General features: G+C 41.6%; 2 protein-coding genes and 1 long non-coding RNA gene across 3 annotated transcripts in view; 1 reads left to right on the forward strand and 2 right to left on the reverse strand.

Moving 5' to 3' along the window:
- Positions 1-4,199, reverse strand: part of LOC134167715 (uncharacterized) — a 66,365-nt gene extending 62,166 nt beyond the window's left edge. The window contains exon 1 of the long non-coding RNA XR_009966268.1: positions 3,833-4,199. This is a non-coding gene — a long non-coding RNA (uncharacterized LOC134167715). The remainder of the gene's footprint in view (positions 1-3,832) is intronic.
- A 2,145-nt stretch (positions 4,200-6,344) lies between these two features.
- Positions 6,345-9,194, forward strand: MAD2L1 (mitotic arrest deficient 2 like 1). Its single transcript, XM_062626634.1, has 5 exons — positions 6,345-6,497; positions 6,665-6,811; positions 6,968-7,088; positions 7,721-7,824; positions 8,345-9,194. Exons 1-5 carry the CDS (start codon positions 6,422-6,424, stop codon positions 8,515-8,517), a joined length of 621 nt encoding a protein of 206 aa, XP_062482618.1. The 5' UTR covers positions 6,345-6,421; the 3' UTR covers positions 8,518-9,194.
- A 961-nt stretch (positions 9,195-10,155) lies between these two features.
- On the reverse strand, positions 10,156-14,107 carry RPL7L1 (ribosomal protein L7 like 1). The gene is made up of 7 exons (XM_062626633.1): positions 13,990-14,107; positions 13,741-13,849; positions 11,716-11,879; positions 11,418-11,555; positions 11,047-11,156; positions 10,617-10,829; positions 10,156-10,367 (listed from the first exon to the last, which is right to left on the reverse strand). The coding sequence occupies exons 1-6, from the start codon at positions 14,001-14,003 to the stop codon at positions 10,621-10,623; spliced, it is 744 nt and encodes a 247-aa protein (XP_062482617.1). The 5' UTR covers positions 14,004-14,107; the 3' UTR covers positions 10,156-10,367; positions 10,617-10,620.
- Between the last annotated feature and the right edge of the window lie 777 nt (positions 14,108-14,884).

Here is a 14,884-nt window from a genome sequence, read left to right on the forward strand (position 1 = left end):
TCAGAAGTCAGGCATTTGTCTCTATGCTACAGGACTGGACTTCCCAAAGCAGCAGTGTGTAGTGAAGTGCAGGTAGTGCAGAGGAGAGGGGAGGAATGGCTCATGGCATAGTCCTGAGGTGGCCTGGGTGCCTCATACAATATTTTAGCTCATCAAATTGTCATGACACATTGGTGGCCATTCGGTCTTCCTTTTTTTTTTGAAGAAAGGCATGCACAAATCTCTCAAAACACATGAAAAAGGATGTTTTTCTTGAAATAAACTGCGTTCTTTGAATAATTCCTTCTTCCATATGGGAATAGATACCTTATTTACAAAGTCATCCTTCACCATTTTAAGCTGTCCAATACTTGGGAGAAAGAATTTGAATATTTGGCATGCCCGTTTTCAGTAATGAGTATCGTTCTGACAACAGGGCACCTAACTTGCCTGGTGAACTAATTGTGGAGAAATATTTATAAACACTCTAATTTTCAAGATGAAATTAAGGAATTCTTCATATTTTGCTTAAAATATTTCTAATGCTAATAATATACTTGTCACAAGATATTTACCTCTTCAGCCATTATACGTCTTAGGCATTATGTAAGCTGTACTGTATTCCTTGCAACACAATTAACTGAACAAGTCCATCATGGTTATATACCAGAACTGACATGATTAGAAAGCAATCATGAAATAACAATTGTCATCTAACACGTTGTGATTGTGCAACAATCAATAATCCTTATCTAAATATATTTACTATGCTATCAATCTTCTGGACCCTTTTGCTTCCCAGTACCTGATGACCTGTTGACAGTCTAAGTCTCCACTGATAAATCTGTTCAACTGTTCTTTAGAAGACCCATTCTGAATTTAAAGCTAAAGTGTGGTATACTGGCTTAGTAAGTCTAAACTATGTGAGAACTCCTAAGTTTTCCATTAACTTATTAACAGGAAAACTTCAGCTGTGACAGGAGTTAATGAACTGGGTTAATATTTGTCTTTTAAAATTATCATCCTTCAGATTGGAGATTAAGTCATAAAGAGCTGGATTCTTAGCTGTTAACACTGTAACATGACATCATCCAGCACTACACAGTTCTCAAGGCTTGGAAAACTCATCAGTATCTGCTCTTTCTGATTCTGAAATAGGATTGCTGTCTTCATTTGAAAATGAACACGTATGAAAAATAAGTGTTCAACAGTTAAATTGTCTTTAGTGCAACGGCAAGGTTGCATTAAATGTTTACCAAGGTAAACATCAAAACCTGGTATCACGTTATTTCCTTCATTCTAGAACAATGCTTTTAGAACTAGCAAAAATAAATGCATCTAAATAAATTTGTCTAAACTAAAGCATGTAACAGTAAAATGAATTCACTCTAGTTCAAGACGAGACTGAAAGGGTACAGATAACGTGTTTGGTGCCATCTCCCGGTAGTTTAGAGGTAAAACCATCACAAATATCTTGCTAAACCTTTTTTCATACATATACTTTAGAAATACGTCAGGTCGCTTTGCGAAGTCTACTCATCGTATTAGAAGTTATAGTGCAGCTTATTAGCCCACACTTACTTAAAAAAAAAATTCTTTGAATTAAGACTTAAAATTCAAGACAAGCCTTCCTAGTTGCACCACTCAAAAGCTGCTGTTGGTGAAAGAATACAGTATGCTATTTGTAATAATATTCCATGGCTCATGTTTTAAAAAATAGCACCAGCCAACTTGAAATGTTATAGTTATTTTGACAGTTGACACAAAGTACCTGTACCTACCCTGCAAACTTCAATAATACTGACTGTTGGAAACAAATTTGAACAACAACGACAAAGAAATTAGTTTTGTAATACAATGCCTACCAAAAAGTGCAGTATTTTACATTCATTCTAGAATTAATTCCAGATAATAATAAATCACCAAAGGAATTTTTGGATGAGAGCTGTGAAGATGCAGTGGAAGGCAGTAAAGAAGCTCATGCACAGCAAAGTGGTTTAAAGATAGGTAAGTGATTTAAAGACTTGGAAGATTTAAAAATAACTCTTACATTGAGACAAGGAGGCACAAAAGTACAAAATGTAATCAGTTCTAAGTAATGTTAAGTTTGATGGCTTTGTAATGGAAAATACCTGCAGTGCTTGGAGGTAGTTGACATACTTTCAGGGCCTCAATACAAAAGGTGTGAGAAAAGCAGAATAGAAGGACAAGACCTGGGATGGGGAGTATCCCAGACTAGCAGATGTCCAGGATGAGAGCAGTTAAACTAACTGATAAGTAGAAGGCCAGGATGATGCTATGTCTGTAATGTTAGTTAAGCTTGTTGGGAAAAGTAAAGGACCCTTAAAGACCACCACATTTTTGTATGCATGCCGGAAACCTTTTGGAAAATGAGGTAATATGCTCAGTAACCATATACGGATGACCTGTATAGCAATTCGGGGACACACGTTAGGAGGAGCTATTCCCCGTGTCTCCCGGCGCCGCAATAAAGAATACCTGCTTGTCAACTTGAAACTCTGTTGGTGAGTTTGTTCCTGGAGTTTTCTCCGAATCAACATAAAGGAACAGTGATGGTACTTGGCTGCGCTGGTGGCCTACCCTATGCTCAGGTAAAGCTTTTCCTGCAAACCACCCAAATGTCAAAACCTGTATAGCACCGAACCTAAACAGCTAATAGAGAAAAATATGTTTGACAAAAAAATCATGGCAGTTCTGCAAACTGACAACTGCGGCACCCAGTATATGACCTACAAACTTCACAAGCTGGGCTGAGGAAGCGAGGGAGCAGAGCATCCAACCTGCAGAAAAAAGAATGAACTCAACACCCACTCTGATTTTTGAGTGCTGGCAAGAACAGGGATAGACAGCATTCTTATAGAGTAAGGAGAATTAAAGTGATGCACAGAAAATAGGGAAGAAGGCAAAAGGGCTAGCTACTTCTATGGGCTTAAAGGCACAGAGTCGCCTCCTAAAATGTAGAAAGAAATTACTCAGAAGAGCTTGAGATCTACCAGAAAAAGAGAAGCACTAAGACTCTGTTGGCCAAAGTAAGACTTCCTTTCTCTGCACAGGAAAAACTAGTTTTACTGAGGCTTAATATGACAACTTGTTAATGTGATACAAGAGCTTTTGTAGCAAACAGAACATTCATTTTATAGACTATTTTGCTATGCTGGAAGGAGAGACCTGTCCACATCATCCTGAGGGTAAAACAACAACTGGGAATGAACTCTGCAAATGGATTATGTCTTCTAGTCTGCTGAAGAACTATGGGAATGTGACCTGGATTGCTTTAAAAGGAGTGAAGACATACCAGTGATCTGGATTGTCCCAGGTTCACTGTCAGTTGCCATGGGGAAGCTATCATTAAATGTTGCAAAAAAGCCAAGCTAAACATGGGACATTTTCTTCCACATAAAGAGAATAAAAAAAAATAAAAATGTCATAACATCAAATTATAATTGAGAAACAAAGCAATGACTAGAGAATTGTAAAAGACTTAAATGAAACACAACTGGGATTTCACATTCCCTATGAAAATTAAGGTTTTAGAATGAGATAACTAAAGCAAGGATAGCCAGCTCCTGATGTGCCAGACTATATAACAGCCTGTCATCTTCATTTCCAAGAGTACCTCAGAGCTGGTCAGGAAGCCTGCTGTCAGCCACACATACCATTCACTAATACATAGCAGTCTCCCTGCAGCCTTCCTCTTATTGTGTGCCCTAAATACAAACTACAGGTGGGTCAACATCACATGGAGTGTGCATACACTTGTACCTGTCACACTTGTCTGGGCTATGATCAGATGATAATTGCAGACTAGTTACACAACAGATTTACACAGTACCTGGGTGCCTCTGTTGGGGTATACTGGATTGACCTGGAAGAGAAGCTGAGTCACACCAACCTAAAGGAAGTGGAAAAAATAAAGATATGTCTTGTGGATCTTAGGACTTGTAACAGGAAAAAGATGAGATAATCAGAGAACGCAAAGGGAAAAATCAGCAAACACACACTGTCAGATAACTAAATCTTCATGCAAGTGAATTATTGACAGGGGAAAGTGGAGGAACATCTTGATGACATGAGAAGTAAAAGAGGTGAATATAACAGAAGAAATAGAAGATTAATAAAGACACTACTTAGTGGACTTAAAAGACTGACCTTTTCAAAACTAATTAATTGGCCAAGGAAAAATAATGTGTTAAAAGACAACGGGAAATACTAGGAGCTGAAAAGTACTGAAAATATGCAGCTTTTGCCATTACATTGCAGCATATATAAGTACTAACATGTCGTAAAAGGGTAATGTATTTCTCTAAAGAGAGAGAGAAAAACCAAAATTAAAAAATGTGTAGGGGTTGTTGGGTGTTTGTGGAGAGGGGGTTGCGTTTTGATTTTTCTCTTTTTTTTTGTTGTTGAAGGCAGGGGGGAACACACGGATATCAGGGCAGAAACCAGTGTTAACTGCAATACAGAACTAGGGATAGAGAACTGATCCAAACCTGAAATACCACGTCAGGTTTACTGAAGGAAGCTCAGAATTTTAACAGAGGTACTGGGGATCACCACCAACTCTCAATACCTGTCAGATCAATGCTGGCAGAAATAAAGAAGATGCAATTAAGTCTGTTGTTGATAAACATATCTGCCCAGTCACATCAACAACAGATCTTGAAGCCATCTACACTGAAATGTGGCAAAATACATCTAGTAAGTCAAGAAGTATTTTGACTTTTTTCTTCCATTTGGTTTTAACGGTAAAACAGCTAGATGAGAAATGTGCAATAATTAATCAAAAATGAGCAGCTCTCCAAAACACTCAAGAGGAAGCAAAATGAATAAAAATTCAAGCGTGGGGAAAAAAAAAAAAATGCGCGGGTGGAAGGATGAGACCATTTTGGAACAGATGAAGAGTAGTATGCTAGTACATAAGGTCTGAAGCAAAACAGCTGATACAGCTATATCTAGCTTCTAAAAGCTGGGACTCAGATGAAAAATGCTTTTACTACCATAACGCTTTGAAATACAACAATCAAAATATTTTATTCAGAAGACTAACATATAACACAACCACTAATGATCAAGACCCAGGATAAAGGTCCTCTAGGTTACCAAACTAAATTATTCAGACTTCAGCATGATTTCAGGATATACTACTGGTTTTAATAACAGCACAGCGAACACTGAAACAAACTGTAATTCCTCTTAGAGCCAAAAAAAACCTTTTTGGTTTGTTTTTACCATTTATTATGACAAAATAAACAATTGTGGCATTGACTCAGTCTTTAGCAGCTGGTCTACTGAACTATGTAATGACCATGCAGTTTTTATCCTAGGCTTAAGTATCAGTTTTGAATGTCATTTTCATTTCAAGCCTGTTCTGATGCCTTTGCTTTGAAGTCAATAAGGACATCTAATACAGATATGTCGCAGATGATAATATCTACTCATTCCAGAACCTTCAGAAAATTGTATTCACTGAAGGATTTCATTTGCAGCTCTTCCCTTCCCAACAAATCCATTCATTTTTCACTTATTTGCCTATTGATTGATAGTATGTGGCCAGCTGACTGGCCCAGCACATTACAGCTTCCCCTCTTCGTGATTCTATTTAAATATTTCAACACTTCACATGTACTTGCTGTTTTACTCTCTTACCTGCTAACCTCCGACAGTCTCCTCCGTGTGATAGTTACGGCTAGCTGCAGTGTCTTCCTTGCTGTCCACACGATTGAGGTGCTTTTAACAACTAGCAACGGCCCTGTGGCAGCCTCACCACAAGGTCGGATGTGCACTGAGTAATGAGCTTGTGGGTTCCCTACATTTCCAAATGCCTCTTAAACCCTTTCTTTTCATGTTACCTGCTAACCTACAGATTTAAGGGAAGGAAAAGTGCGTTCCATCCGGCTTTCCGAGGTTCTTTCTGCCTGCCTTTTGACAGCATTCGCAGAACAGAGCACTTCTATTTTCGGTAGCTACTGCTCAGTTTACACACTGAGCGCTACCAAAAATCACCCTTAAAAGAGGCACTCGCTTAATTTCATTTGTACCTGGGAGTACCATTTTTTAAGTTCCGAAGTGCCTTCACAGGGACGAACGCAGCTCTACACAACAACACCACGAGCTAATGCAAAGTTTAACACCAGAAGACCCTTATTTCCCTAACAGATCGCTGCCGCCACAGCGCCACACCCCAAAACGTTTAAGAACTTTCCCTCACGTCCCTTCACGCCGCCTCGCGCCGCTCTCGCTCATAGCACCATCCGCGCATGCGCCCAAGCCTTAAGAGTCCGCTCCCCAGCGGCCGTGCGCAAGCTGGGAGGAGGGAGGTGCGGGTTTGCGCGTGCGCGTAGGCCGCCTGAGAAGCCGGAAAGAGGCGGGGCGCGGCGCGGTTTGAACGGCACGGCGGGGAAGCAGCATCCGCTCAGCTGCCATGGCCAAGCAAGTGGGTCGGGACCAGCAGGGCATCACCTTGCGGGGCAGCGCCGAGATCGTCGCCGAGTTTTTCTGTAAGGGGCTGCCAGAAGGGACTGGAGGGGGGCTCCAGGACCAGTCTGGGAAAAAGAATGGACGCGGCAAATAAGCCTCTTGTGGGGTGACATGGCTTCCGGCAGGGAAGGGGGACTGTGGCTGCCTCGCACACACACCCTTTACCTTCTCCTTCTCCTTGTTGCAGCCTATGGAATCAACAGCATCCTTTATCAGCGGGGCATCTACCCCCCCGAGACTTTCACCCGCGTCCAGAAGTATGGGCTCACTCTCCTCATCACCACCGACCCCGAGCTGAAGAACTACCTTAACAACGTGGTGGAGCAGATGAAAGGTGCCAGAGGCCTCGGCCGGGCCGGGGAGCTGAGGGGGGTTCTTCAGGCTGCCAAGCTAGTACTGCTGGCAGAAGCCTGCTCTGCCCTTCTTACGTGTTTCAGCCAGTGCTTCTCATCTTTTGCACGCTGCAAGTAACTGCTGTATGTTCTTTCAGAGTGGTTGTACAAGTGCATTGTGCAGCGCCTGGTGGTGGTGATCTCGAGTATTGAAAACAATGAGGTTCTGGAGAGGTGGCAGTTTGATATCGAGTGTGACAAAACTGCAAAAGATGAGAAGTGAGTAATGGTGTTCCTCTATCTGCTCTTCCCTATATCTAGTAGCTATGCAGATATAAGATGATACATGCCATGTGCATCTGTGCTGCTCTGGTTCCTCAGAGCACTTGAGATAGCTATTGCTCACTGAGCATGGGAGGCGTGTCTTCAAACCTTACAAAGCCTTCCTTACTTCTTACTGCTCATCCTTATGAGCACACCTTATAAAGTGTAAACTACATGAAGCAAACATAATTCTCACATGTGATTTTTTTTTTTTTTTTTTTTTTTTTTTTTTTCTTCTGTAAAGCATCAGATCAGAACTTGATTTTTAATCTTCAACAAAGTATATAAAATCCTGTACCGGGTATATATGCCCTTAAGTACTACTACTTTGCTGTTGTTACATCAAAATGTTTTTATCCATTCTGGACTGAGAATAAATGTCACAGTTCCTTACAAATACTGTTAAGCTTCACAACAGTAAACCATCACTTAACTTTTCTAAGCCTACTTATCCTAGGCCTTAGTCACTACTATAAAAATTCTGTAACAAACAGACCAACAGAGCTGAACTAGGAGAATTATATTTGAAGAAAACTGTCAGGATGGTAGAAACTTTCTTTCTTAGCAGAGTTTTCCTATTTTTCCAGTGAACTGCGAGAAAAATCTCAGAAAGTTATTCAGGATGAAATTCGATCTGTTATCAGACAAATCACTGCCACAGTAACTTTTCTGCCACTGTTGGAAGCTGCTTGTGAGTATTGACTTCACTAAAGAAATTGGTTACTTCTTTTAGAAACCTCAACCTTCCTACTTTAGAAAATATTTTCTGCTAACTTTGAGGCTTTTTAGATATTACATGTCATATACCACCACATTTCTGGGACCACATTTTGTTAGACTGAGACGAGGACAGAACTCAAGAGTAGCTTAACTAAATTAAACTAGTATATGTACTCTGAGGAATGTAAGCTTTCATAAATAATTATTTTGTGGCTAGCTGTGGACACGCTTGTGTAAGTAACTCTTGAATTCATATGAAGTGCTCCACAACATTTTAACATTTCAAAAAAAACAAAACCTTGCATCGCACTTGAGAAAACTAAAACGGCTACATACGAATATAACCAGGACTTAATTTTTCATGTTTCAACTATTCCTTTTCCCAGAACTAGTATCAGTGTAATTTCTGCAAACCTTGGTACACGTCTCAACTCTAGAAGATGTTCCATCTTCTTATGCATGAGAGTTAATTTGTTCCCACTTATTTACAGGTGCCTTTGACTTGCTGATATATACAGATAAAGATTTGGCAGTGCCCGAAAAGTGGGAAGAGTCAGGACCACAATTCATAGCCAATTCAGAAGAGGTTCGTCTTCGTTCCTTCACTACTACAATCCACAAAGTGAACAGCACAGTGGCTTACAAAAAAGATTCCTTCCCGTAAGACATGGGGCACAGGGTTGTACATACCCTGTTACCTTGTACAGTTTCTGTTCCTAGGACAGCTAATTCATGAACACATCATTACTGTTGTTTTTGCTGATACAGAAAAAAGGCAATGTGTTTGTGATGATGTGGGTTAACACTAGACCAAGCTGACATTGTTTCTAAACATCTAAATAAGGTATTCATTATGATATTTTGACTCTTATTAAACATATGAGCTAAATTACTAGTGTGTTAAACAAGCACATTAATAGAAAAACTGCCTGAATCTGAGATTAACTGCTAGAGTTGTCCTCAGATCCTGCCACTTCAGTGCTGTTTTTTTTTTTTATAAATTGCAGTCTATTAGCAGGCTTAAATTTACTCTCAGAAAACCTCACTCCTGACACACCAGTTTTTTGTGTAAAAGTCTGGGCTGTTTTATTACCAGAAACAATCCCAAAATGAACTGGCAGAACAATTCCAAAGTGACTTGTATCTCTTTACCAATGAAAGCAGCTTGTTTATCAGGAAAAACTTACAGATGAAGCCTTGTATATTGATGACTGTTGGGCTTGAGATTGGGGGATGGTGTTTTACCAAGTATGTGTATGTTTCTCATGTCTGTCAAGCATTGTCTATGTCTGTAATTCTTGTTCTATAAAATAAAGCTTGAAACTGTATAGTGTTCTCTAATTCAGTCTGCAGTACTTCATCCTTTAGGTGGTTTTATGAATGCTACATTAAGTTTACAACTACTGTAAAACTAATACCCTAAAGGCATTGTAACTGTTTCCTTTCAGTCTCAAAATGAATGTTGTGGAGTCACTCTGAAATTCATTCATGGATTAATTGTTTGCCCCCACATAAAGTCACCAAGGAACAGTATAGTCACAGTGACCTAATGATTCAGCACAGTGGTTCCATATTTGTTAAAACAGCACTCCTCCTGCGTTCTTTGTTCATTTTTACACTTGAAGAAACTAGAGATTTAAAACCAAATGTTCAGGCTCTTCAGTGTTTTTGTTCATGTCCTTCACCAATCTCTGCTGATGCAGAGTATTTACCTCTTTCCACTCTTCTAGAGTCATATACACACAATTCTTCCTGCTGTAACTGTATTTTTAAAAGTTTATTAAAAAAACCCCCCACCTTTAAACATGTACTCTATCACTCTGTTACAAAGTTTCTGGCTTTTTATCAGGAAATAGCACTCTCCAGCAGTGTGAACCTAGCACAAGTGAAAATGCAGCCTTCTGTAAATCACTAGCATGAAAATCATTGCTTTTTAAAACAATCTAGGTACTTCAAACACATTACATCGTTCACTGCTAGGGCTTGCACTGCAGCAACAGAGGAACACCTGTTTCCTTCTGCCTGTCAGCAATTTGTGTTAAAGAGATGACTGCACCACCCCTTTAGCCTTAAGGAAGTGCACTTCAAGGCATGAAGCTTCAAGTGTTTTCACAGGGGAGTACAGGATGGAAAGTGTGAGTGGAAATCAAATGTACCACATTTAAATCAGGAACTGACAACCACTGCTTTATACCAGATATGAGATCGGGAAGTAACAGGTATAGAGGCAGCAGTAATGAATACTAAAAAAAATTGTTTTGCAGAGATGCAGAAGTCAGATTGCTTAAGGAGCTCAAGCCACTTTCCTTGTACCAAGCACAATTTATTTGCTTTAAGAAGGACCAGCCTGAAGTCTCATCTCCATAACCATCTGTATATTTTTTCTTTATAGAGAAACATACATAAAAACATATACAGTCAAGAACTAGAGCGTATCATTGGACAGAGAAAATGTTCATGAAAACTGCATGTGAGAAGGAACAGGGTCCAAATCCTTAAGTTTTCACAAAGACCCTGCAGAACAGCAAAGAAAAAAAAAGAAGTCCCATGAATGCAGCCTCCCAGGAGCCAGATCCTTATGGAGGTAATCCAACAGATTTGCTGACACCTAATGGGACCCACAGTCTCCATTATTTTCCCTACCATACACATCACTTCTGTAGAGTGAAGCAAAAAGAAGCCCCCCTCATGTCCTGTGGCAGTTATTCTTAGGAAACTCAATAAAGGATAAGATTTAGAAGTTACACAACAGGCATTCTTCACCTGACTAGTTCAGCTGACGTATAAGCTGGTTGATTGCTTCGCCTCTGCAGCCAGGCTTACCCATTTCCTTGAGGAAACCTACTTTGTTACGTGAAGCATGGCGAGCCACTGACAGATGGAATGGCCACAGAAAATTTGTGACTTTCTTGAAATGCTTCCCAGCTGAATGGATCTCATGAATAAGGTCTTCCAGGCAAATAATACCACAGTCCCCTGCAGGAACAAAAATTAACACACAATCAACCAGAAATCAGTAAAATAACAAAAAACTGCCTGCTCCCTCCCCCCCTGCCAAGATGTACACAAGATGCCAACTGTATTATCTCTCCTCACATTACAGAAGAATTGCCATTCCTCCGTATACAGGTATTGCAAGTTTTTTCTCCCTCCCTCCTCTCTCCTCAATTCATTTCTTCATTCTCCTCCTCACCTAAATGTTCCTCTATCAGCATATTGTCTGTCAGAGGCATCCTCTTTTTCTTAATCTTGGCTTGGCCCCGTTTCAGGATGAGCTCTCGTATGGATTTCAGGTTAGGGTGCCTGTACAAAATTAAAAATCAGATCTTTTAACAAAGAGACATGAGACACAGGGAAAGCCTGTCCTACTTCTCTGGTGGGAAAGTGACTAAGTTCTATTTAGAACAATGAGAAAAGGGATAATAGTGAGTTTTAGGTACAAAGCTGATGAAGTCTGGGCCATTACTCAAAAAGCCAGCTATGGATTTGTGATACCAAGCAGAGAATCAAAAAGCTATGACCTTTACATGCAAACTATTACCAAGTCACAGGACTGGTACTTACCCCCATGCAACATACGGTTCCACAATCCGCAGCATCTTCAGCAATAACGGAGTCAGTTTAACAAATATTCCAGTAAAAGTTTTTCTGAGCCGCAGCAACTCTATCACTCTTCTTACTCTTTTGCTCACCCCCTTAATACTGAGTCAGAAAACAAATGCTATTTATACAGGTTTCTCTAATAAAGCAACAAAGGGCCTCAGATTACCTGCAAGGAGATATGTCTAGGTTGATCATGCTTCCATTGCTTAGACATGATACGTAGCAGTAATAAAGGTAAGGAGTAACACAAGTTTCTTACTCTGCAATCCGCACAACAAAGGCTAGTTTGTGCTCCTGAGGTACAGCCATCTGTGGAGGTCTCTGTTCCATGCGCCTCAGCCGGGTGTCATCTCGGTGTTTGCGCCATGAATCTCGAACAAAAGCCTCCAGGCGTTTAAACTGGAGCTGTTTTCCCTTCTGGTGCTAAAGGCAAAAGGATAAAAGGTCACCACCTTTCCCAGCAGTTTCAGGGGTTTGCATCTCCAAAGGCCAAGTGAAATTCAGAACTTGATGAACTATACTCTTCCAGTTCTGGAGAAAAGTAAGAAGGAAATAAAATTGGTAATCTAAGGCCAAAAGAGACAGAACTGAGGAACAACATACAAATTTACAAGTAGCTAGCTAGAATTCATGAACAGTGAACTGACAGTTTTTCCCCTCAAGAAAAAAAATACACTAGAAAAACCAGAACAAGACCTAGAATACTTCTAGGCATAGGAGAAATCAAATGGAAGCATCTGCAGCCACAGACAAGACAGATCTTCAGAACTGCATACACAGCTCAATCACTGAGAGAGCCAGAAACAACATATGTGTCTGCAGAACAGATGCTACAGCAATACCCTGGTGTGACTCAAAATTACCATCTCACAGAATAAAACCAGCTTTAAAGTCCTCTTCTATTAAGGCAAACATGCAACAAAACAAACAACATCCAAGTATTCAAATAACTAGTGATACTTATCACTAACTTAAATACAGAACATCCAGAGCACTTAAAAAAAAATAATTCAGAATTATGGGAAAATTTAGAGCTTTTTTGTTTTTTAAAGATGTTTAAATGCCTATCCTTAGCTCAGGAACAAGTACATCCACCTAAATCATATGATAACTACCTTGCATATTCAACTCCTAATATGTTACATGCACTACTGTCTAAATTATTATGCTATTTTAAATTAAAGGATCTGATGTTATGTGTCTTCTATTTCACCTATAAAATTATTCTGAATTTTCAAAACAAGAAGCCCTATTCAAAATCTCATCACTAAGGTAATTTTTCTAATGAGAATCTTACATGTAGCTATTTAACATTACTACTTATGCCTCCATTTCCACCTTAGAAATACAGCAAGCCACTGAGATATTTAAAAACACAAATGCAGTATTTACCAAAAATGGCTGGAACTTTGCAGATGACTGCATCAAATCCACAGAACAGAGTCACTGGGAAAGCTTTGAACCACTTCCAAGACAGGCACCCGCTATATTATCTGAGATACAGCAGCACATTTCTCAGCAATTCGTAAAGGTTTGCTGTGTTCTGCCAGCCTGGAAGCCACATGCTGTGTGCAAGGAGTCTCTGTATTAGGAACACTTGCCACCCCGCATGCAGAAAAAGGCTTCATGATGACCTATGCTCTAACAGATTTACCTAGCTCATGACAGATAGCTAACTCTAAACGTGCTCCAGAAAAGAACACCTTCTCCATCAAGGTTTATGGTGCAAAGCTGAACTAGTTTCAGACAGTGTTAATCCATGGCAACAAAATAACTCAGAAGTATTACATTTTATTACGTGTGTCTATACACACAACCACCCTGGTAATCACTGATCTGAGAAACAACTCAGTCTTCATTAAACTCGTGTTTCAGTAATACAAGCCAAGAAGTTTTATCCTCTTTACAGGCTTCAGAGACACACGGAGAAAATGCTCAACCACTTAAGAAATGGACTTATGCTTCCCCTCAAGAGATAACCCAAAGGATCATCATGCTATCAATACAGCGTCAGCACCTAGTTTTTGCCCACCCGCAGGGCTCGGGCATTCCCCTCGCAGAGAAGGCTCATCACTCAGACCGTTTGTACGCCTGCAAGGAATCACAATTTCCTCCTCCGAAAGACGTGGACAGACGGCTGCAGCAGCGCGGCAGATCCGCTTTGTACTGCAATTCCTTACAACCAGGCTCCTGCCGCCGGCCGCCAGCTCCTCCACGCCGTCTGCTCCCGGCTGCACCGCCGGGCCGGGGACCGCCGCCCCACATTCCTCCGGCGAGCCCCTACCTTGCGCTTGTTGAGGAGCGCCTGCTTGGCCTGGGTGGCCTTGATGGCCTGGTAGGCCTTCCTCTTCTTCAGCAAGTTCTCCGGCACCAGCGGGATCCGCCTCCTCGGCCTGCGGCGAAGGGGAAGGAGAAGCCGGTCACATCCAACACCGCCGCAGCTACCCCGCCGCAGCTACCCCGCCGCAACCCCCGACGCTGCCACCGCGCAATCCGCGAGGATGGCGGCGGATACCCCCCATGCCACACTCACTCCTCCTCCGCCATCTTGCCTGGGTACCGCTGCTGCGCCTGCGCCGGGGCTGTGTGATGGCCGTCCGGCGCTCTGCGGCTCCTCCCCGTCGTTTACTCAATGAACCTGAAGCGCACCGAGGCGTTTGCCGGAAAATGGGGGAATGAGGGGAGACTGGCTGTTTGTTATCCAGACCATACTGTGTCGGCGGGAAGGAGTTGGGGGGGGAGTGGCGACTCTTTGAAAGCCTAAAAGGTAACAGTGAACCCTGGAAAGCCATTCTCCCTCATCAGGGACTGCTTTGACACCAGGTGCCGTATCCGCCTAGCTTCAGAGCTCCCAAAGAACGCTGGATCTGAAAAAAAAAAGTAGTAATAAAATAATTTTTAAAACGTGTCATCTCTAGGTCCCCTCAACTCTTCCAGCTCGTGTGGCAGCCCCTGCACGTGCCATGGTGACATTGTGGAGGCAACCAGGGCAGGAGCTCCCTTTTCCCATACATATCACTGATACCAGCCAGAAATACTGGCCGCTGTGTGGCAGCAGGAGAGCTGCCAGAGTTGCTGCGCTGGAAGTTAACTCATCAGGCTCACACCCTGCCACATGCGTTGTGGGAGCAAGATAGTATCCATGTTTGACAACACTTCAGGCCCTAAGCACCTTCCCACTGCTGCTTCACCCCACTTAAAAGGTATCAAGGCCAGTGTCACCCCTGTTGTGAGTGCCAAGGAATAGAAATAACAGGCTTGCAGGGCTGTTGCCCCTAGCAGTTTGTGTGGCCATGTCCAAAAGTCACTCTCAGGGTGTACATGTCCCTTGTCCTAACTCTTCTGGTCTGAGACAGATGTCTCACCACACCAGAGGCCTGTGAAGAGGGAAAAAAACTTTTCAGAAAGAGCTTGTCTTTCAGCCTCTC

This window comes from Pezoporus occidentalis, unplaced genomic scaffold, assembly GCF_034315485.1.
Source record: "Pezoporus occidentalis ecotype Australia unplaced genomic scaffold, CSIRO_AGI_Poc_V1 ctg295, whole genome shotgun sequence".
NCBI lineage: Eukaryota > Metazoa > Chordata > Aves > Psittaciformes > Psittacidae > Pezoporus > Pezoporus occidentalis.

What these genes read in the sequence shown, in the direction of transcription:
- RPL7L1 (XM_062626633.1), bottom strand. An exon ending in TTTGTTGTGCGGATTGCAGA is followed by an intron (nt 11,556 to 11,715) that starts GTAAGAAACTTG and finishes TTTCTGACTCAG; the next exon opens with TATTAAGGGGGTGAGCAAAA. An exon ending in GCTGATAGAGGAACATTTAG is followed by an intron (nt 10,830 to 11,046) that starts GTGAGGAGGAGA and finishes TTGTTCCTGCAG; the next exon opens with GGGACTGTGGTATTATTTGC.
- MAD2L1 (XM_062626634.1), top strand. Translation starts at nt 6,422, where the DNA reads ATGGCCAAGCAAGTGGGTCGGGACCAGCAGGGCATCACCTTGCGGGGC. An exon ending in CGTGGTGGAGCAGATGAAAG is followed by an intron (nt 6,812 to 6,967) that starts GTGCCAGAGGCC and finishes ATGTTCTTTCAG; the next exon opens with AGTGGTTGTACAAGTGCATT. An exon ending in AAAACTGCAAAAGATGAGAA is followed by an intron (nt 7,089 to 7,720) that starts GTGAGTAATGGT and finishes CTATTTTTCCAG; the next exon opens with TGAACTGCGAGAAAAATCTC.